The 23,930-nt window shown below is 32.3% G+C and overlaps 1 protein-coding gene and 1 long non-coding RNA gene across 6 annotated transcripts in view; one reads left to right on the top strand and one right to left on the bottom strand.

Annotated features, from left to right (window-relative positions):
* Nucleotides 1-177: 177 nt before the first annotated feature.
* Nucleotides 178-2,454, bottom strand: LOC139430661 (uncharacterized). The gene is made up of 2 exons (XR_011641050.1): nucleotides 827-2,454; nucleotides 178-732 (listed from the first exon to the last, which is right to left on the bottom strand). It is a non-coding gene; the product is annotated as an uncharacterized lncRNA (long non-coding RNA).
* Nucleotides 2,455-16,360: 13,906 nt separating this feature from the next.
* LOC111418807 (Meis homeobox homothorax) overlaps nucleotides 16,361-23,930 on the top strand; it is a 119,377-nt gene continuing 111,807 nt past the window's right edge. For 3 of the 5 annotated variants that reach the window (XM_071198135.1, XM_071198136.1, XM_071198134.1), the window contains exons 1-2: nucleotides 16,361-16,744; nucleotides 22,230-22,471. In XM_071198135.1, coding sequence (XP_071054236.1) covers nucleotides 16,730-16,744; nucleotides 22,230-22,471 — 257 coding nt within the window. In that variant the 5' untranslated portion in view covers nucleotides 16,361-16,729. The remainder of the gene's footprint in view (nucleotides 16,745-22,229; nucleotides 22,472-23,930) is intronic. The other 2 variants (XM_023051481.2, XM_023051479.2) reach the window with 1 other exon arrangement.

Genomic DNA, 23,930 nt, shown 5'->3' with positions numbered 1-23,930 from the left:
ATAGAAAATTGGTTTTTAAAGGGAAATAATAATCTTGTACACACAATAAATAAAGTTAATATATTCTTTTATTACAATATCTATAAAATACAACTAATTTTTATTGCAATAACTTCAATTAGATTTTAATTTGTTTTTTAGTGTTTATTATTTTTTAAATAGCAAAATAAAAGCAAGTTGAATTTATAAAATTTATTTTTATGGTAACAAATATGAGTTTAATAATAATATGAACGCTATAGAGAGAGGTTTCTAATGCGTATAAATATATAACGAGCGATCTCGGGCTGTGTGTTTATTTTGATTGGAGTGGTTCGTGTACACAGTGCTGGTCGTAACTTGGCTGACATGACGGGCCAGGGAGAGGTCGGTTCCGTTACAGCTAGCGCCACACAGAGCCCGGTCCGAGGCTGTTTAATAACACAACCCCCGTTGTGCAAGCGCCTAGATGTGTGTACGCTAATGATAAGTTTGTATACGAAACGTTTTGGTACGATGAAAAAGAATTTTTTCTGAAAATTCTTTCAAGTTGGGTCGAAATCAAAACTAGTACAACAGAGTTACGCCAAACTGTACGCACGTGTTCAATAACATAAAGAGTAATCAAATATCTAGGTTTCTTGCTAAGAAGGATTCATTCATAACAAGATTCTTATTAAGATTCTTTTTTTGAAGTCCAAATGTGTAAACAAAAAATGTATTCAAAACGGTATTTCCAATTTATATTGCTCACTAGATTTAAAAGTATTAGTCTATTTATAATTATCCATGACAATAACAACACTGTCTAGTAGCACTGTAATAATTGTCTCGGTTGTCTTTTTACCTTCAAAAAGCAATAAGCCATTCTCCACAAAACCAGCCTCAGATCAAACGTAAAAGATTACATTTTCAACTTGAAATTTAATTTAATAATCGTGAAATTTAATTTTGACACTTGACATAATAAACGTCAACAATGACGCTTTAAATCTGATTTGACGTTTAACAAAAATGTTATATTTAACCTCAAATGTTGACAATGATATGCCAAAAGTGACAGTTTCAACCTTAAATTTGACATTTATCTTGATAATTATCATTAAAACATTTAATTTTCCATCATTATCGATTCTGTAGTGTTAGTGACTCTTAAATATTGTAAATTATAACTTAATGACACTACAATGTTAAAAATACTCTTTCCACCCCACATTAATATGTGTGCCTGATACATATATGCATATACAGGGTGCAGCAAAATTTTGGAATAAATTCAATGAGACGCTTATAAACATTATTTTACAAAAACGACGAAACAAGTCTATTTTGGTTTTTCAATACATACATTTTGAGCCTATGTTCACTTCCCGACAGTCATTTGTTTTTAAGTTAAGACGTCATCAAAAATTTTTTTTTATTACCGAATTTAAAAGTATATTTTTTATTGATGACGTTATAACTTTAAAACTAATGATTGTCGAGGAGGAAAGGATGCAATTGAATGTGGTTTTCTTATTTGACTAATATTCAATCACCTCAATCAAGAAGAAGTAAGTTTGAGATATCTTTACCGGTTGTTTGTAAATAAGTATTTTCAACTTTTAAGTTTCGAAAGTACTCAGAAACACATCGCTTAACACGAATCTCAATCTTTTTTGATTATATTTATTGATTGGTTGCACATCGTCGCACCACCAGAAACCATGACCGATAATTTGGTGGAATTAATAGAAAGGTACAGTTTAATGAATGCCTTAAAAATGATGTTTAAGGTCTAGATTGATCTTTAGAGAAGAATACTAAATAAGTTGAAAGTATATCTAAATAAAGAAGATGGTGGATAATGAATAACCATTCTGTGATCTATCCGTAACATACAAGTGTTACAGTATCGCAACTATACCAGTATCTAAAGTCCAAGTTGCAAATAAACAATATTTTTAACTCCACAAGATGTTTTAAACGTCTATTAACAATCACTCTTTCCAATATTTTTGACATCATAACATTAGGAATTTTAACTGTTTTTACTAATACCATTAACTAAGCAATAAACAACCTATATAAATACGAAGTCATGATGGCCGGTGAAAAAGTAAACAAAAGTGACTGAATACTTAATTTAAATCTTACAGATTGATTTATAACATGATCTGCAGGAAATGTTTATTTGGTAGTGGTTTGTTGAAAAGCTTTATACCAAACCATTTCACCATTGATATTCTATTTGAAGTCAAACGACAAAGACCAGGATGGATAGCTTTAACATCCTAAATAACTTAGTTTGGTGAATATAAATCCACTAGTTACTAATATCAGTTTTTTAAAGTCATGTCTCTCTAATTTTTTTGGAACGATTTAAGCGAATTATAAATTAAAAAAAAAAGAAATAAAAATGAGCCATCGTGAAAAAAGGGGTGCCTTTCAATCGGAAAAGATGGTGCTGGTGCGTCTTCTAGACAAGACGTCGCGCCTTATTTCTTTATGTAAGTAAAATAAGGCGCGACGTCTAGCCTGGAACACACACCAGCCGGATAAGATAAACTGTAAATAAAGAAACTGAAAATATGATCTCTAAATTATTTATAAATGATCATTTACATGTTTAATTTTGAAATGATGGACCATTTAGATTTATAAGTTCTTTTTATATTTTTGATCCATCACCCAGTAACCGGGGTCTATTTTGGATTAAAAACAAGGTATATTTCAGTTTGTGAGTTTGTACTTGGTTTTGTGAGATTACAAGTTTTTTATTTTATACATATGTATATTTAGTGAAATCGTTTCTTAAGATTTCATAAATAAGACGCTTAAGTCTTAATTTTCCCATTTTTTTTTATCTCGAACGTTATTAAAATAAACGAGTTTCTTAAAAAACGCAAACAACGCCAACATTCTGCCACCGGTAATTTGTTTACAAGCATTGATTAATGACCCTAAATATGTTTTAACCAAGAAAGAATCCGTTCTATTCCAAGGTGGACGACGGTTGTTGTGTTTTTAAAATCATCCATTTTTATTTTTAATAAACGAAACGTATGTAATAGTAATAAATAACGAAGAATGTTGTTATGTAGTTAATTTTTCTTAAAGAATCTAATGGAAAACACCCATATCCGGCTTATAAACTCATATGGGTTACACTTGTCGGTATAGATACAATAATTAATTAATACAACGCTGTACACAACTTGGACGACACTCATCGGTGTTGATGTCAACTAAATATTTATTATTAATTCAAGTGAGAATAGGGGTTTCTTCAAATTCAAACCCGTTATATTAGTTCCGCGTCGCTTTAAACGGTTGGTTCTTGTTTGCGATTTCGAAGCAGAATGTTTCTTCGGAATCTTGTTTCTTCCAAGAAATCTCGGCCGCTTCTTCTTTTTCTTCTCCCCCGCGTTTCTTTATTATTAGTAACTACGACCAGAGGGTTGAGCGTTCCTGGAAGAAAGTTGTCTTTAGAAATCAAGAATAGCAGGCTCTCCCATTCAGGTGTCACCGTGAAAGCAGAAATGAAGACGGATTGAGGACCCATCCGTCGGCCCGCTGGGATACATTGTCTTCTTGTAGGTGGCGCTGTCCGGGCTGCTGGCACCACGTGGTGAAGAGCTTTTGTGGCGGCTGGCGTAAAATTTTACGGGTCAAAACTTTTCCTTGCTTGCAAAGGAGGTGGGAGATCGCATTTCTTTGAATACTAATCCAAAAACTGTGTGGTCAACAAATTCTTTTAAAACATTTTAAACTTGTTTGTTTTCTTAGTAAATATTGTAAGAATTAAATTGGTTATTATGGAGCGGTGGATCGTAACTGTTTTATAAGAACCACCTTGTCCGTGGTGGTTCGTGCAGCCGCCGTCTCACGTTGTACTTTGATAACTGTCTGATCAATAAGCGATATTTGAATATACGCTGCTAAGGCGGTTCTTTATCTGATGGTAACGGGACACCGCGAGCTAAAGAGTCGAGTGTTGCAGGATATGGGGGTCAACGTTATACAATGATTGGGCGGTACGAGATCCCTCCTTTTTTTAAATTTCTTTTTTATTAATTCCACGAAAATCTTAAAGACGTTTTTATTAAAAATGTTACACAATATTTAAAATGTTACTAATATCATTATTAAAGCCTTTGACTTTATTGCAATGTTACCGTATAATTAACTGATTTGATTTCGTAAGAAATAATTTATGATACCCGACGGTGAAGTCAACAACGGAGGATTACCAACGAAAAACATTCAGTAATTGGGTGAGATGTGCATCACCTGACCGTTTACCAAGCTAAAATAAACAGAAAATTACAAAAATATTTTCACCTCTCTCATTAAAACATTGCAACGTTGCCTTTTTTGCGAAATGTTTTAATCCGATTGAAGATTACTTTTAAAGAAGACTTTATTTATTTATTTTTTAACTTTTTAATTAATCCTTTGGTAGCTTCGCTATGAAAGATTGTTATCGAATGTATTCGAATTGTTTGCAAAGAATAAAAATGACCCAAATTTTTGATTTTTGTTGTTTTAAAACTGTAACTAATAGTTCTTCGCTCTTTTACACTTTAAAGCCATTTCGTTCTTTTTTTATATTATCTGACGGGACATTATCTATATGTCCCCGATTTACAGGACAATTCCCGAAGATATAATCTCATCTGGTCTGAACACAATGGGCCGTTTAACTCCCTTAACTATACGCTTAGCCCGCTTTATCATTGTCGACGCGCCGTTGACACCATCACCGTTTTCTCTTCCTCTCTTTAAGGTGCGAGAAGTTAACCGCCGCCGTTTTAGTAGTAGTAAGACATTTTCGCAGGTATCCCCTGGAACCAGCACCCGGATTAACCCAAAAAGAAATTTTTTTGCAACACACGAAAATATAATCCCATTTTCTCGTTTTCTCATTTCTTTTACGTCAATCAAACAGGATTAGTCGATGCTGCGTCGATGACAAAAGTTAAAAACCCCCTAGAGGGAACAGAAAAATTCTCTATTTAAAAGTTACGAAATTATCTCTACCTGCATGTGGAGAGCTTTAGTTGAAGTGAGAAAAAAATTTAGGGAAAAGAGAAAGAGATGATGGAGTTTTTGGACAAAGCACTTTTCGACGTAGTAATTTATAGGATCTAATGTCTATTAAAACGTGATATCCGTGCTTAATCCGCACCTGTTGGACTTGGTGCCTCTCTCCACGGCAAAGAGGTTTTATTCGACCGCGAGCATTCGTACGCCCAGCGATGAAAATCTCTATTAGCATAAGTATGTCTTGTGCGTTATAACCGTTTTACTTTATTCTATTTCTAATTTATAGCGTTCTCAAATCATATTTTGAAAAATCTGCATAAAATGTTTCATTGAATTATTGTGCCATCCATCAACAACTCTATTATATATCATTTTAGAAGTGTTTTAACTCGTTTTAAAAAATTTTCTATGTTTAGTTTAATTTTCAAATTAATAATTGTTGTACAGTATGCGAAGAAATAAGTGTGACAATGAATACACGAGTGTTTCAACAATTAGGGTTTCTTGACAACATGGATTGATCTTTCCAACAAGATTTGGTATAAGAAGACTGAAGAATCCGTTAAGGAATAAAACACAATTTTATTTTATACTAAGAAACACATAGAAAAGAATACTAAAAAATTGTGGGAAATAGACCAAAAAAATATAGCATTTACAAATGTTATAAGTTAGTGTTTTCAATGTGTAGAGTCTTCGATCTAACAAGTCGTTTACAACGCGTCAAATCTTTAAAGTTGTGTTTTAATTATCTTCTTCCTGGACACTATCAAGAAGTGTTCCTTTCCTAGTTATTTTAAATATGACTAGAAGTAAAAGATAACAGGGAAAATTTATTCATCGACAACATGGCATACAACGATCATCGACTAATACAGATGTCATAACATTCAACGGTGCTTAGAAGTACGAATTTTATTCGACAATGTCAAGTCCCTATTTGCTAATTACTTCAAATATTTCTATTAACAAGATCGAAGCAACCACGAAGATTAATGGGAACAATAACAACGAATAACATTGAATTGATAGACAAGATTGATTACGATTCTTTGCAACAGCTTGTTGGTGACACTAACGCAACTTCCAATGAGAAGAGAAAGAATTAACTGGATTATGGAGCCAGTTTCAAGCAGAATACGATTAAAAATGAAGACTATAAGTTGGACAACTTATAAGCACATTTATAACTCTACCTCAACATATGTTGATGATTACTGGTTGCAAGGTTGAAAATAAAGTTGCAGAAAGAGATGAATGAGATTTTACAAGGTTGATTGCAAAAATTTGCGCATTTGAAGAGGTTTGAAACGATCCACAATTACCGATTCAGTTTGAAGATACATCTGTAGAATTGTATAAATTCTGAGATTGTAGTGAATCACCTTATGGTGCTGTAATGTACAGTGAAATAATAAATGTTGATACATTTTCTGTTATCAATGTAGTAGCATGAATGAATCAAAATATGTTTTTGGACACCATCCAAAAAATTAGGATTCGGACCCAGGCAAGAAAGAACCACCAATCAATGAGATCAAAGAGGTTTGCCTAATAAAACAGGTTTTGCGATTTTGATATGAAATCAATTCTAAGAAGATAGAGGTTAATGTTATTGCATTAAGAGGTATAATTGATATTACAACAGGAAACTAACCGCACCCAACATTCCTTCACAGTATACTTGACATTACAAAAGAGAACTAACCTCACCCAATATTCTTTCTTGGGTTGATTGACATTTGTAAACAAAACTAACTTTTTCAATTCCCAATGACTTACCGTCTAGTTTGCAATTCTGGTACTATACATTTCCGAGCTTTTATGGACAGCAACTCGTTACATCGTTCTTGCCGATTAATTCGGTGTTCATCTATTCTATCGGCGTATACTTTGGCCAAATGGAGGATTGGATAGCCTTCATTGTATCACAAGTACTGAGTTGTAGGATTTTGCCCATCAATAACCAGCTTGGAATTCTATGTCTTGAGCAATATATTGTTTCTAAATGTGTCAGAGATTCAAAAATCTTTATTTCCTTTATAAAGTGTGTTTAAAATTTTTTATCTCAAGAACGAAAAAACATTTTCAAAAACGGCCTTTTTCATTATAATGGCGACACTTTCTTCTATATTTACTGATAATTGCATAATGATATCGTTAAAGATCGCATTTTTTATGATATTTTGAAAACAATTCAATATATAACTTGAAAATAAAAGAACGATGACACAAAAAATGTAACATGTCAAGAAATAAGATATGTTTTGATAAACGATCTTTTTCGTTGAAAAATGTATAGTTTTCTTTATATGTGTTGACAATTTCATAGCGATTCATTAAAATCCCGATTTTATATGATTTTTTAAATCGAATCGAAAAGTTTGTGTTGGCGACAGACGTTCATTTGGTGCTAATTTATGGATTATCGGTTATGGCTCACTGCTGGTTAAGATTTTCCTGCATGATATTGTTAGACCACAACCAGATTTATCGATGATATCTGGAACAAGTAAGAATAAGACGGATTGATTGACCTGCACTCAGTCCATTTATGCATCCCATCGAACATGTCTGTATTGCGTTAGGAAGACTAACTGTATTGATTTCTAATAGTCATTAACGCAAGAGGGAGGAATAAGTTTCCATGGTAAAGAAGGTAACAAAATATGTACTATAATCCAGGTGAATTATCACAATTAACAAAATTCAAATTGAATTCCTTTATTCATAACGTGGAAGTTTTTGATTGAGATAATGTATTTGTCGCAGGCAAATGGTTATTTCAGGTAGATAGCTCTATGTAAATACTATTGGACAAGACAAATAGTATCTGTCTAAGCTTGTTTTAGGCAAATACCATATTTTCGATACAACAATGCAATATAGAGTAAGTATAAAGTAGTTCCTATCGTTATCAACCTACTTTTCTTAAATTATAGTCACTAATGAGTCTTAAACGAGTCAAATTATTTTCGTATCATTTTCAAAAAATGCATAACAGTTTCATATACTTTTGTTAAGTTTAATAAAAATGCAAATAAACGATTTATTTCTTGAAGACTTTAATACTAAATACAAAAATTTACTTGTTTAGACAATTGTTGCTGGAATAGCATCTACTATTGCACACATCATCTTATTTTTGAAACAAATTGCACTGAAATTTCAAAGGCTGGCACTGGCATTTTGACATCCCTTGTCCAGAAAACAGTGATTGTGAAGTGCAGGCCTCTCTAAAAGAAGTAAAGCATTCCTGGGGTTGGCTTGGGTTGCGTTGAGTTGGTTTAAAGAGCTATTTGCCTGAAAATATTTTAGCCATATGCTATTTACCTAGGAAAGTAGAATTTAGACTAAAATAAATGAAATAAAACTATTTGCCTATGCAGATAGTATCTGGCTAAGAAAAAGCTATTTACCTGAAATAACCATTTGCCTACGACATATATAACAAAACACATCCTATGTTTTGTGTATCAATGCAACTTTATCATAAGTTAGACAAGTATATTTCACAATCCAATACTTGCCCAGATTTGAACATGTCAGACTTATCTAAAGTCAGGATTTTAACCGATAAAGGATGGAATAATTTAAGGCCATTTGGCAACAAAGTGAAGGTTTAAGAAAATATAATATATAATTAAAATTAAAACATATACATTATTTATACTTTACATTTCTGATCTGCGATTTTATGGGATTTAATTTGAATAAGACTTATAACGAGAAAATAGAAAAAGTTGTTAATTGATTTCAAGGTATGTAGTTGAAGTAAATTGATTCCAACTAGAAAATTATAGCCTTAGAGGAAATAATCCCTTGTAGATCTTGATCTCGTGGGCAACCAATGGTCTTGATCAACACACACTAACGTACACGTGGGTATCGGGAGAAGAAGAAGAAAAACGAGATCGAATCGCGTAGTACGTAAATTGACCGTCGGTAATTGTGGTTGTCGTTTTTACCGTCGAGTAAATCAATTAGAATATTACGGACGCGATGCAAATACGAAAATTGCTAAATTGCCGGCTTTGCGGCGACACAGTCGAGCACCAAGTAGGATGACGACGACGACGTGTTGAAGCGGTATAAATTACGGGGCGAAACTTCAGATATATTACGTCGATCGGGGCCCCGTTTTAATTTAAATTCAATAAAATTACTTTTTACTGCCGCTATAATTCGATATGGGCACCTTATAAACTCAACTCAACTCGGGCAGGTGTTCTTGCGACCAACTCTCTTGATTGCTCCATTGGTATTATTAACGGGTGCGAGTGTGTGTGTATGTGTACGTGTGTGCTGGGAGAAGAGGGCACTCGAAAAGAAAAGGAGGGAATATTTTGCGCTTATATGGTGTCGGATTTCGTGCGAAACGAACCGACCACAAGGGTTTATTAAATAAATTTTTCGATGGGCATTCATCTTTTAACACCAAATATGGGATTTCATGATAACTTCCTTTTTATTCCACTCATTATTTTTAATTATTATAATTTCTTTTTAACGATTCTTTTCAATTTACCAACTCAAATTCTTAGAATTTGAGACAATTTAGCTTTGATGTTCATAGTTGTTTCCGACTTTTGACAAAAAAGCATCTAAAACCTAAACTCTTGTCACACCAAGAAAAACTTACAATACAAACATGCAAACATGCTGCAACGTAGAATGTTGATGACCATACACAAACCATCCCAAAACTGAATGGAAATTTTATGCGGTTTGGAATACTCCTAGATGTACTTGTGACGCACAACCTAAAGACATATTGACAGTCCAGACTAAATTAACACAAACATAATGCAGATTTGATGCAGAAATGATATAGACTTTATACAGAGTTGATTGGATATTAACATAATAGAAATTGGCAGGCATGATTGGGATTATATATTATCTCTAGCCTTGGTCTAGGTATAATATATTAGGGCAGAGAAATTTCATTCTTTTGATATTTAGCCAGCTGGGTATAGAGATGATTTTTTCCGGTTTTTTTTCATGGGGACTTGATTCTGTGCAGACTTGGCTTTATAGCAACATATTGAGAATTCTATACAGGCATGATTTGAGTTGTCTCTATTGAGACCTAATGAAAACTTAATGCAAGAATGATACAGATTTGAAGTACACTTGATGGAGACTTACTATGTCTAAGATTTGGTATCGACTTCAATAACTTGATTCAGGTTTCCTAAACTAGTTTATAATAGTTCAAGAATTATTATTATAGTTTTGTTATCCATCAATAATCCAGCTTCATGGTCTTGGTATACAAGTCATTCTAAGCAACTCGCCATGAAATGAATTGACAAACATTTTCGCATTAATCTATTTCGAAGTAAATACATAACGCTCTTGATTGATAAAAGTGAAATTAGCGCCTCGGCCACAAACGACCTCTACCATAATCACCCATCAAGTCTCTACGACCTCATTGCCAAATCATTCTAAGAAATCGCATAAAAAATTAATTCAACGCTGATTTCTTGAAGTAAATGCACAACACTTTAGTGAAAGTACTTTGGAATGTTATCGACTGGAGCTACAAATGCAGCTACAATCCTTTTCTTGTGGTTGCCAAACCTTCGCTTTGCTACACAAACCATTCCAAGAAATTGAATGCGAAATAAATTCACGAAATACTTCGCAATGTCTATTTCTCGCCAAAATCCACGAAGTAAACGCATGGCACTGTGGTGATATTAAACTTAATTATGATTAGTGTTGATGATTACAATAGTTGGAATGGTGTCGATTGAAGCGCCTCGGTTTTCGCGACTTTAAATTTACGTAACATTTATTACTATGTGTGTCAAGGCGGGAAACGAGTACAATTTTTTTTTGTGCCATTGATTTATCTCAGTAACGTAACTGCCATTGATCTGTGTTATAACGAGATTTAACGATTCTTACATCAGCATGTGTATTCAATTACAACGCAGTGCGTGGATAAGAATTTTTCAAAGAAGATTGTATAAACAAGAGGATTTTGGAACACATTTTCTTCATGAAATTATTTTTAGTTTAGATTTTGTCAATAACTTTCTTTTTGCCTTATTTTGAAACTATGAATATAAATCGTTATATAAAGTGTGTTTTTTTTGTATCACTCAGTATGCTAATAATTTTCAGTTTATATTTAGTAAGGTTACTCTAATTTTATTACCATTTAAGAGCTTTCGAAAAAGAAAGTAAACCTCACAGATATCATCACTGTGCCAATGATATATGGCTCATTTTACGACACCCAGGTAAAACAGCTTCCTCACTTCACGGAAACACCACGTCTCTGCGTAACTCTACTAACGGGTTTTCTTTTTTTCTTTTCGGTTCTTTTATTACCTTTTACGATCTATTTATTACGCCTATTGCACACTCCCTAAAAGTAACCTAACGTCGAAATAAAAGAAAGAAAGTTTGTAAAACAATAACAAAATCTCTGTTCGAGTTCGTAAAACTACTTACTGTTAGCCACACATAGAAAGAGTCATTCTTGAATGGTTTTCGATGAAATAATTTTTTTTTAATTATTTTATTATTAAAGTCTAGTTGAAATCCTTTTATTATCATCACGTCTGGTTGTTGAATTTGTAGATAGCTTTCGATTCTGGTCGTCGTCGTCCTCGGAGCGCTACAGTCGCGACTTGACAGCATATCCGGAGAGATTTCTTTTGTTTCCATTCCTACGCCAACGTCGTAATAAATGCGAATGTATTAGATAAGGACTCCCGTATTTTATAAAATATAAAATAATCGACTTTGAAAATGATTTCGAATCATTCTTTTGTATTTTTTTAAATAAAAGACGGTTGATGCACCGTCTATAATACTTTTCAGAAGCCAAGAAGCTCTTTTAAAGTTTATGGTCGATAAATCTCCGGTACACGACGTTTACGGTTACGATCGTCAATTTTTTTTTTCATTCTCGTCCCATTGACATTTACTCAAAACATACAGTTTAAATATATACAGGGAATAAATAATATTTGTGTGTTTTTTTATGGTTTCAAGGTATTATTTTAAATACTAATTAATTAACTAAAAATGTTATTCGTCGTGGGATTTATTATACCGGGAAAAGTTGACGCCATCATTTCTAATAAGATATGTCTATATTTAAATTTTTGATTTTTTTGTGACCTAAAAGAAAACGAACGGAGAGATAATAATAATAATAAAATAAAAAAAGATAAAACTGTTGTAGAGAATAAGTTTCACAACTCGTTCTGTCGGCCTTCGATATCGCGTGGGTTGCGTTCGTATTTCAACGAAACGGATCGCAACAAATAAACAATAAATATAAACGCAGCGACCAAGGTACTAAAATATCCCCCACCACCCTTCAGGTTACCGTTCCATCGAAAACAAATGTTTACCAACCACCATCCTGACGGTTACATTTGCCACGAAACGGTTTCGCAGGTATATTTTTATTCTAAATGCAGAAAAAAAAAGAAAACAAAAAGCAACTAAAAATCACATTTCAATTTTAACATTCCAACTTCATTTTAACGGGATGAAACATCATATTGACAGCTTTCAATTAAAATCATTTTTCAGAATTTTTAAAATAGTTACATACAAGTAGTTTAAAAAAAATCTGTTAATAATATAATTTTGAAAATGTCTACTAAAAACTCTACGTAAAGATGAAGCTTAATTTAAAAAAATCTTAACAAAAAATGTGGCCAAAATCATTTACTACATTCTCATTAGTAACCTGAAGATCCTTGATGTAAGAGTTAAAACAGGTGCATTATGTGGTAAGGGCCACCATCTACTTAAAGCACAGGTAACACTACCAAAAACAACAATAACAACAAAACACCAAAGTAAGAAACAAGAAAATGACAAAGGAGAAATAGTGACAAAAACAAGATGCAGCCTAAATAGAGTATAACGTCAAAGCACAAAGAATTGTTTAAAACCAGACTACTCTAAACTGCAAAGAACATCATTTGATATCAAATGCTATCAAAATGATAGAAAATACCAAAAGTCATATACAGGGTGATTCTCAACTTATACGCATAAACTTGAGGATTTATTCCTCATGACAAATAATGACTAATAGATAAAAAAAATTGTAGTAAAAGTTTTTTAGTTTCCTAGATATCCGATATAATCGGCGACATCTACATCATGTGTTTCCTGGAGGATGGATAAATCGAGATGGTCCATTGACCTGGCCACCGTGATATGGCCTCAGTGACTGAGCAAATATTGCAAAATCAGGTACATGCTGCTGCACAGACAATCTGCCAACACCCTGGTTTATTCTGCGCTGGTTGGAGATCGTGGATTCGGGGAACCCAATTGATAGCAAATATGGGAAATAACTTCGAACGCTTGCTGTGATGTTATTTTAAAATGTTCTATGTATTCTTGATTTGTAAGTAAATATCACGGATATCTATGAAACAGAAAATCTTTTACTACAAATTTTTTCGACCATTAGTCATTATTCATCATGAGGAGTAAATCCCCAAGTTTATGCGTATAGCTTGAGAATCATCCTGTATATATCTTCAAAAGGCTAAACGAAAAGTTTGCATATAAGCAAGTACTCCAGACTTAACACCTACCTAAAAGGAAGAAAAAGCGCAGAAAGTTGAATCATACTTAAGAACTTGAGATGGGAAAGATTAAAAGATACCATCAATAACAGGACAAATATGGAATCTATTTTTCCAAAAAAATCTAACAGAGGATAGAAAGAAGTTTAAAACATAAATAACAGTACTACGAATATAATCATGCAAGGATCTTCATTAAGAATAACTGTGTCAGAGGTAAAAGAACAGTCACTGTGTTAAGAAATGGGAGAACTTATTAAATATGAAATAGACAAACTTAATCAGGCACTCACAAATCCCAAAAATTTATAAACGAATGCAAGTTGTCATATTTAGTTGTCAAGTTATGACGTCATCAACAATATGTGTATATTGAAAAACCAAAAAAAAACTTTTGCCGTTTTTCCAAAATAATGTTTATAACGGTTTTTTTTAATTTATTCCATAATTTTGCCGCACACTGTATATCAGTAATTCACAAGAAGAGGATAAAAGTAACTGTAACTATTATAAAGGAATATTGGCAACCACCAAAAAATCACAACCTCAACCCTCCTTGCCATACTTTCTACAAGTCCTTGTATGATGATTGCTGATATTTACTTCCACTCGAATTGAAAAGTTGTTGCACCTCTTAATTCGGCGATCAAATTCGTCCCAGACGTTCTCTATAAGGTTTAGGTTTGGATTTTAGATAGGCAAGTCCATTCTGGTAACTTCATCGCCAGTGTACTTATCGATGGTGAACATGACAACTGGCGTTATTGTCCAAAAAGTAACGAGAGTCCACTTTGTAAAACTGCGACAATGTAGAAAACACTAAAATTGTGCAATAAACGTTAGCGTTGAGGTTATTATGAATTAGAACCAAGGATTCCAACGCAGATCAAGAGAAACATTCCTAGATCATAACCTCGATTTGACTTCGTGATATTTGAATCTGTCTTGGGGAATATTCTGACAATTACCGCTTACCTTCCACTTCTCATTAAAATAGTCTACTCAATTCTGGATCAATTTTGGATAATTGAAATCGTTAGACATGCTCCTTAAGTATCGGCCATTTTGTGATACCCAACTATTCTACGATATGCACCACAGATTAATGCATTTAATGGGTGTCTAAATACTTTGTAGTTGACAGTGATGTACAAAAATTAAAAAAGGCAAACACCCAACCGCTAATATTCCACCAGGTGGAATTAGACGAGAAGACAGACTATTCCTGTTTAATCTGATAATGGAAAAAATTATACAGATGAAAACTCAAAATTTTTAAAGTGTATGCAAACTTTTGTGAATCACTGTATATGTAATTTATTTTTAAGTTCAACCTCATTTTTAACGTAAGAATTCCGTTTTAACATTTAAACTCATTTTAAATTATGATATCCACTTTAACATTAAAATTGACACATAATGTCATTTTTATGTCAATTTTTTTATGGAATTTTTATGTCATTGTAGTGCCATTTTTAATATAGGTAATCTTATTTCGTGATTTTTTTTTAAAAGAATATTTTTTAGGTTAATGATCATTTCGATTAATATTTCGTTTCGATTTAATTTTGTTTCGATTGAATTTTTGTTTTGATTGATATTTCGTTTCGATTGATTTTTGTAAAGTAATTACTCTTCCTTTGTTTTTACCCTCACAATTCACCCTTTCCGCCTCTTTTTCAATATTTAAACAAGTCGCAATTTCCTATTAAATTATTTATAGAACCGATACGGACCGGAGCGCCACACCGGGTTTTCCCACTATTTATAATTCACCGCCATCCCCAACATATTTTTCCAATCCCAAGTGGATACGCACCTTAAAAATTACGAATTTTTTTTATTTCATTTATATAATTTTAAATTTATTCCTAGAAAAGAATATACATTTTGAGTCAACAAAAAAGAAATAAAAAATTCTTTTAGGGTGTAAGAAAATATTATAATTTAAAAAACGCACCCCTGTATATGAAATCTACGGACAAAGAGGCGCGTCGCCGTTTGGGGGTCGAAAGTCAGGCATGTGTGCATCACTTTAATTTACAGTACCATTCACACCCATCCCTGTCGCTTCTCGTTTTTCAGGTCCGCTGGTTTCCATTCGTCGAACAAAAAAGTCACATTCTTTTCTCTCTCCGCCTATGTATGTATGCATGTATGTGTGTGTGTGAGTGTGCGTGTGATTTTTTTTGGGGACCTTCAGGTATTTCGTATACGGTGAGGCCCGTTTTGTATACGTCAATTAACATGAGAAAAGTGTGACGATGATATTGTGCCATGGGTTTTCGATGTGAACCAAAAATGAATCACAATGAGGCAAAAAGTTATGTTATTTTTGGTTGGATTAAAAAAAGTTGGATAGAAATTGGATATTTTGGAAATCATAATATTTATTTAATTTTTTGGATCAAAGTTTGTGTTGCAAGTGCTTATCCGTAGAATAGAGCAAGCAGCACTAGGACACGTTGATTTATGGTACTATCAGGGGGTGCCGGCGTTTTGGTGGTGAAGAAGGAGTAAAAGGAAAAGGGGGGACGGTAAAAACAAAAGGTGTACTCGGCGGGCAGGTGGACGACTGCGGAGAGCGTCGCGACGCCGCCGCGGCCTGCCGTGATTGGCACTGACGGGTTGTCATCGCTAGCTCGAGCGCGTCTACGCAGCGTCGGTCGCGCAGGCGCGGCCCTCTACCGGGGATTGGTTGGTAGGCGTGGTGCGGCGCTGACAGATCATTCATCTGTGCCCCACTCTGCCCCCGCGGACTCCAGTGATTGACAGTTGGCAGAAGACTGCGGACCGCGCAGGACCTCTGCACGCGCACAATCAGAAAAGAATTGAACGGACCCGAGCCCCAGGTGCAAGAGGCACGTGGCGACGCGCGTGTGATGTGACAGACGCCCGAACACTCTGTATACACGCGACGCTTTTGACCTTTTTTCCGTTGTTTTTTTTTCAAAATCGCAATAATAAGCGGCGGCGCGACGCCCTCTGGTGGCTCTGCGTGCTGGTCAATCAGTTCGGGCCCGGGCCCGAAAATCGCGTGTGCTTTGGTGTGACAGTGTGTTTTCCTACGTTTCGTCGAGGCCCCTCGGAGCGGTTCAAAAGTGGCCCAAGCGGAATATCCCACTACGGGCAGAGCGTTCATGGCTCAGCCAAGGGTACATAATCCATCATCTTTATATAAACCAACAAATCAACCATAGAACGAGCACCTTACGACAACGTCGAAATCCAAAAAACAATCGAATAAACAAAACAGTGAATCGTGCTAAAAAATCGTTTTTTTCAGACTAGTGACAAAAAAATGTGATGAAAACCGCAAAAAAAACATTTTTAAAAAACCAACCCAACAATAACAACTTAATTCTTTTAATTTAAAAAAAAACAAAGGAAGTTTCGATATCACCGATAAATAAATTGATTTACCGTCGGATAAAATAGGAATGTTATTGATGAAATCAAAATTCCAAAAAAAATTAAAGTAAAAAAAGAAACCGTTTGATGCGCCCTCTAAACGTAAAAACGAACAACCCGACGGGGTGCCCACATTCAAATTTTAGTGCGTCGTCAAATTTTATGGACCAGTTCTACTATTGGCTTAAACTTTCCGTTTAGAAAGAGGAGGAAATCCGAGTTTCACGATTATACTCTTTTTTAAAAAACCACACTACATAAATAATACAGGGTGTTTCAAAAAAAAGGTGGCCCCGTTTCTAGGATATCTAGAACATTGAAAAATAAGGTGGGTTTGCTTAGTAAAAAATTTTCGTAACGACATCGCAATGTTGCCAATTGTAAAAAATTGAATTATGAAAATTTTTTACTAAGCAAGCTCCACTTATTTTTCAGTGTTCTATTTATCCAAGTAAAGGAGCGACCTTTTTTGGAAACAGCTGTATAGTGAATTTCACCTAAAATGCAATATACAAAAATAATTTCCATAGAAACCTACTTACTTTGTCCCACATAAAATGCAACTTGTCAGAATGGTTTTTAGTTCTAGGTTTAATGTTAGTTCTAGTGATAGTGGTAGGTAGCGCTGGTTATCATAAGATTATGTTGCATATTTTTATTGAACTAAAACTAGAACTAACACAAGACCAAGAACTAGAATCATTCGGGTTTAGCCGTCTTGGGAGACGTGCGGCTAAATCCGAATGTTTCTAGTTCTAGGTCTAATGTTAGTTCTAGTGACACTGGTAGGTAGCGCTAGTTATACTAAATACCACTATGTTGCATATTTTTATTGAACTAAAACTAGAACTAACACTAGACTTAGAACTGGAAAGTTTCTAGTTCTAGGTCTAGTGTTAGTTCTAGTTTTACACTATCACTAGAACTAACGCAAGACTTAGAACTAGAATCATTCGGATTTAGCCGTCTTGAGAGACGTGCGGCTAAATCCGAATGCTTCTAGTTCTAAGTCTAGTGTTAGTTGTAGTTTTAATTGTTATTCTGCGTTAGATAGTGATATATTTTTATTGAACGAAAGGTAGAACTAACACTTATCCTAGAACCAGAAAAATCGGTTTTAGTCATGTGTCTCTTAATACGGCAGAAAATTCAGGGTTATCTTTTTCCAAGCAAAATTTTTCCTTTGCAAACTACCCAATACCTATAGTATTAAACTATGTTGCATTTTATGTTGGATAGTGCAAATGCATATTTGAAACTCATTTTTTTTTCTTTAAAACACTCAAAAAAACTTTTTCTATTAACATGAAAATGGACATTATGTGGAAATCTAAAAATAAATAGGTCGAGATCAAATCGATAATTATTGTTACGTTCATTTAATAAGCGATAAGAAACCGCCGAAGATGATGATGGAATACCAATCTGGTGGTTTACAAGTGTTACAAAAATGATTTTAGAAAATGATTGATTACATCTTATTATTATTATTTGTTAATAAGTACCCAAAAATAAATTTAACTCACTCGAGTTAATTTTAGATAACTTAATGACAAATTTTTTCTTGCCAACTCAAATGTTTATGAAAAAATTAAAAATCTCAACCCGAAATAATCTCGAAACAATACACAAACATTATCAGGTATCAAAAATAGGTTGAAAGAATAAATAAATATGTAAGCAAAAAAATAAATATGTCAGCGTTTGAAAGGCATGAATTACCTCAGCAATGAGTGTTTTATTGGTAGTAGCTGTAGACTACTTAATACTTTCGAATATAAATTTTGGGCGGAAAGCAAAAACATCTTCTCACTCCTCAAATACACAACAACAAAACAAAATCAAAACAATTGCAACAAAATTTAAAATTTTTGTTTAAACCATAATAAAACAATAAAATCATTTCAATATTAAAACGAAACGAAGTGAATCGCGCCAAAACCAAAAAATTAAAAAAAAATCGGATTTTTATTAATACCCATTACAAGTAAGTAATTTTAGTACTCTAGTAAAATAAAGATTTCTTTTAATTAAACGAAATAACGGATGAAATTAAAATTAAAACACCATAAAACCAAAAAAAAAAAATAATATTTTATAATTGTTGAGACGTTTGATACGGAAAATCGATTAAAACGCGATAGGATTTAAATGCCCCGCGACTTTACGAGGCTATTATCTCAACCGGTAGAGGGCGATCGTAAAATTTTTTAACTAAACGTTATTTAAAATCGCTTTTTGATAACTAATCATTTTTTAACTCTTGGGCTAAAACAGGACGAAGATTTAATTTTAGTACAAGAAGAGCGTCGGGACGTAGAGAAAGCGACGTTAAAGATGCGCCACGTTCGGTTTTACGCGATCATAACGCGCTCGTAAATACCGTCGTATAAAAGTTGTTGTGGTCCTCTTTTTTCAACGTTCCACACAGGAAGATGTACTCTCTTTTGCGGTTCGGAACCATTAAGACTCGTAAAATGGGATTCAAAAAAATTCTAGTACACTCATAAAACGATTTAAATATACGCACTTAAAATGCGAAAAATTATAATTTTTTAAGTTATTTGAAACTTTGTAATTCAATATTCAGTTACTTATCGGACGAACGGTATATAAAAGCATGTTAGAGGTTTAAATAAGTGGTTAAACGAAGTGGAATTAACTTAATTATTTTTGTGGTTTGACGTAAAAGTGTAATTTTTATTACATTCTAAATAAACAGTGGAAGATTTTTTTCTGTTATAAAAAATTCAACATTCTCAGTTTGAATTAAACCAAATTAGATGATAAATTTAAAATAACATTAATTTTAACGTGAGATAATATAAGGTAAAAATTTTTTTATTTATCTTCCTCAAAATTGGTATACATCATTTTAAAAAAAAAGATTTAAGCTTTCATTTAAGTTCATTTCTTAATTATCATAATTAAATCTTGAACGATTTTAATTTATTTTTTAAATCAAATTTTAGCTACTTAAGTATCTATTCGCATATATCATCTTAAAAAGGAGATATTAAACTTTCATTTAATCTTGCACTCAATCCTAAGTTATCATAAACAAGGCTTCAGCGAATTTACGAATTTCCACAATATTTGCTAATACGTAAATTAACCCAAATTTTGGTTCATTCGATTTTGGTTCGTTTGATCTAATCTTTTTCAAATAAATATCGGTTGGTGTACATCGTCTTAAAAGAGAGATTTCAAGCTTTCATTTAAGCTCACACTCATTCCTTAGTTATCATAAATAAAGCTTCAGTGATTTTTTGAATTTCTGCAATATTTGTTAATACTTTCGATTTTTTCTCTTTTGATCTAATATTTTTTTAATAATTATATGTTATTGTAAATCATTTCAAAAATCTTTGTCATAAATAAAGCTTCTTTTTTGATTTTCGGTTCAGCTTCAAATGATGTTTTTGAAATAAACAATAAATATTCATTTTTCAAATCAAAAGCGATTGCTGTATATTATTTTAAAATGGAGACTTTAAGCTTTAATTTAATCACTAAATCATTTCTTAGATTTGATAAATATGTATAACCACGGTATTTCTTTGAAATTCGATAAATTTTTGTTAAAATCAAACCAACCTAAGTTTCAAAGTTTTTTATTCCGATTATTTTCGGGTACTCGTTTTCAAAACAAAATCGATTGATATATATCATTTTAAACTAGAGGCTTTAATCTTTAATTTAAACAAAAAATCATTTCTTAGTTACCATAAATAAAGACATAACGAATTTTTAAATTTCGCCAACATTTTAATAAATACCAAATTTTAGAGATTCACTTAATAAACATTTTGAGCTTTTTTTTTAAAAATCAAAAGCGATCGTTATGCATCATTTTAAAACAGAGACTTTAAGCTTTAATTTAAACCAAAAACCATTTCTTAGTTTTGATAAATATCGCCACGATATTTCTTTGAATTTCGATAAATTTTTGTTAAAATCAAACCAACCTAAGTTTCAAAGTTTTTTATTCCGATTATTTTCGGATACTCGTTTTCAAATCAAAATCGATTGATATATATCATTTTAAACTAGAGGCTTTAATCTTTAATTTAAACAAAAAATCATTTCTTAGTTACCATAAATAAAGATGTAACGAATTTTTAAATTTCGTCAATATTTTGATAAACACCAAATTTTAGAGATTCACTTAATAACAATTTTGAGCTTTTTCTTAAAAATTAAAAGCGATCGTTATACATTATTTTAAAATACAGGCTTTAAGCTTTAATTTAAACCAAAAATCATTTCTTAATTTTCGTAAATAAAGCTACAGCGATTTTTTTAATTTCGCTTATATTTTGTTAGTAATCAAATTAACCCAAATTTCAAAGTTTTTTATTCCGATTATTTTGGGGCACATTTTTTCAAACTAAAAGCGATTGCCGTATATCATTTTAAAATGGAGATTTAAAACTTTCATTTAAATAAAAACTCATCTCTCAATTACCATAAATACAGCCATAATAATTTTTTAAATATCAACGATTTTTTTGTTAGTAATCAAATTAACCCAAATTGTGAAGTTCTTTATTTTAAACAATTTGAACTACAATTTTTTGATTTCCATATATCATTTTAAAATAGAGATCTCAAACTTTAATTTAAACAAAAATTATTTCTTAGTTACCATAAATATAGGCATTACGATTTTTTAAATTTCGCTAATATTTTGGTAAATACCAAATTTTAGTGATTCCCTTAATGCACATTTTGAGCTTTTTCTTAAAAATCTAAAGCAACCGCCATACATTATTGTAAAGTAGAAACTTTAAGCTTTAATTTAAACAAAAAATCATTTCTTAGTTTTCATAAATAGAGCTACAGCAACTTTTTGTATTTCAACCATTTTTTATTCATCATAAAATTAACCCAAATTTTATATCGAATATTTTCCGGTACTCGTTTTTAAATCAAAATCGATTGCCATATATCATTTTAACTTAGAGATATTAACCTTTAATTTGAATATAATTTTCTTATAAATCTTTAAATTTGTGTTATTGTTGGGTTTTCGGTTATTATTAAATTTCGACGTTTTTGAAAGGTGCTCGGTGGTAAAAGGCACCGCTCCTTTCCACCAGTATTCGTGAGTGTTTCTTATTAAAAATAAAATGAAAAATCATCTTTAACTCATTTAAAATGAAATATCTCGATATCTGGTGTAAAAAAGCAGCCTAGGAACTAAAACAAATTTAAAAAAATCTCAAGAATTTTTTTTTAACCATGGTACAACAGTACGACGATGGCATCCACCCTGGGTACATGGACGGAGCTACGGGGGGTTTATACGAACCCCCGCATCACAGGCCCATTCCGGGAATCCATCATTCGCCAATCATCAACCATCCAATGCACGGTTATCATAGCAATCACGTCAACCCTGGAGCGAATCATGTTATGGGCGGATCTGTACCCGACGTAGGAAAAAGAGATAAAGATGCCATTTATGGGTGAGTACAAAAAAAAAATTTGTTTTGTATCATTTCTTAACTCAAATGACGTTATACTCCTACTTGGAATATTAAACAACCCGTGATGAGTGGTGACGCAATATATTATAATTCTTATTTTCGTACAAAAAAAAAGGTAAATACGAGACCGCAATTAACATATAACATTTTGGTAATAACAATTCTAAGAAAACTTTCAATTACAACCAAATTTAAATGAAAAACTAATAAAAAATGTATATTTTACTTTGTTATTTTGATTTCTTATCAATTTTTTCTTTCCCTTTTTTTTCTGGTTGTTAGTAAGAGATAATCGCACCAAATCGTCGCATATATACAATATTATTCGATTTTTATTCGAGCCTAAACAAACAAAAGGATACCTATAATCTTATCATTTTCAGTTAATAGTACGAAAATCTTTACTTTTTTATATCTCTGAATTATTTAGGAGCAAAAAAAAACATTTTTTTCCTTTTCTGTTAACTTTTTCATTTAGATCCTTTTAATCCTTCTACCACCCCATTAAAAAATATCCTTTCTAACGTTTAAAACAAACAAAACTTGTATGCTTTACGTAAATATATGTTAACCGGTGACCGACGGAAAGCGTCAAGTTAAAGAGTAGTAGGCGACGGTACCCGTTTTTCAAATGTTTTTTTAATTTTTAACAACTTATAGCTACTACATTTTTTTAAATTTAAAGAATAAAGAATATTAAACGTTTTTAAACGATTTTTTTTGAATGATTATAATTTAATAATATGTTGTTTTTTTTAAAGGATTAGTGTTTTTTTCAACGTTTTAATCGATTCATATTTAGTAGAATTACTACAATTTGTCATGGACGTAAATTAATTAATTTTTAATAATAAGCCTGATAGATGACGCTTTCGTTATTTTTCAATCGAAACATGGTCTCCTCCCCCTGTCATACGATTTTCGTTTTTGGTGTTGTTGTTCGTAAAATTTGAGCAATAAATAAACGGAACGTCAATTATATCGTCGCGTCCGATTGTTCAAAACCGGCACCACACCAGCACGATAATACACAAAAAGCACAATTGTTCTTCTCTCCCTTCTCTGAATATTAAAATTTTACCCTTTCTCTTTTCAACCCTTTATTGTTTTATTAGTATTCATTATTATTTGTGTTAATCCGGTTTTGTTTTGCATAAATATTGTATAAAAAAATTTTAAAATAAAGTAGGTTATATATTTTTTTAAATCATTTATTGATTTTGAATGGATGAAAATAATCTGCTTGAAAAAGTAAGTTATTTAAAAATTTAGGGATTTTAACAAGTTAATCAAAGATTTAATCAATAGTACTTCACTAAGAATTACTAACAATATTTCATGGGCAATTCAAGTTATACAATTTCTTATGTTTTCATCCAAAACGTTCTATCAATTATAAACTTAGTATTGAGGAGCAAATTGTAGCATCAACGTCGTC

The sequence above is a fragment of the Onthophagus taurus genome, chromosome 7, assembly GCF_036711975.1.
Source record: "Onthophagus taurus isolate NC chromosome 7, IU_Otau_3.0, whole genome shotgun sequence".
NCBI lineage: Eukaryota > Metazoa > Arthropoda > Insecta > Coleoptera > Scarabaeidae > Onthophagus > Onthophagus taurus.
The sequence above is the reverse complement of the archived record's forward strand: the minus strand, read 5'-3'. Positions and strand labels throughout refer to the sequence as shown.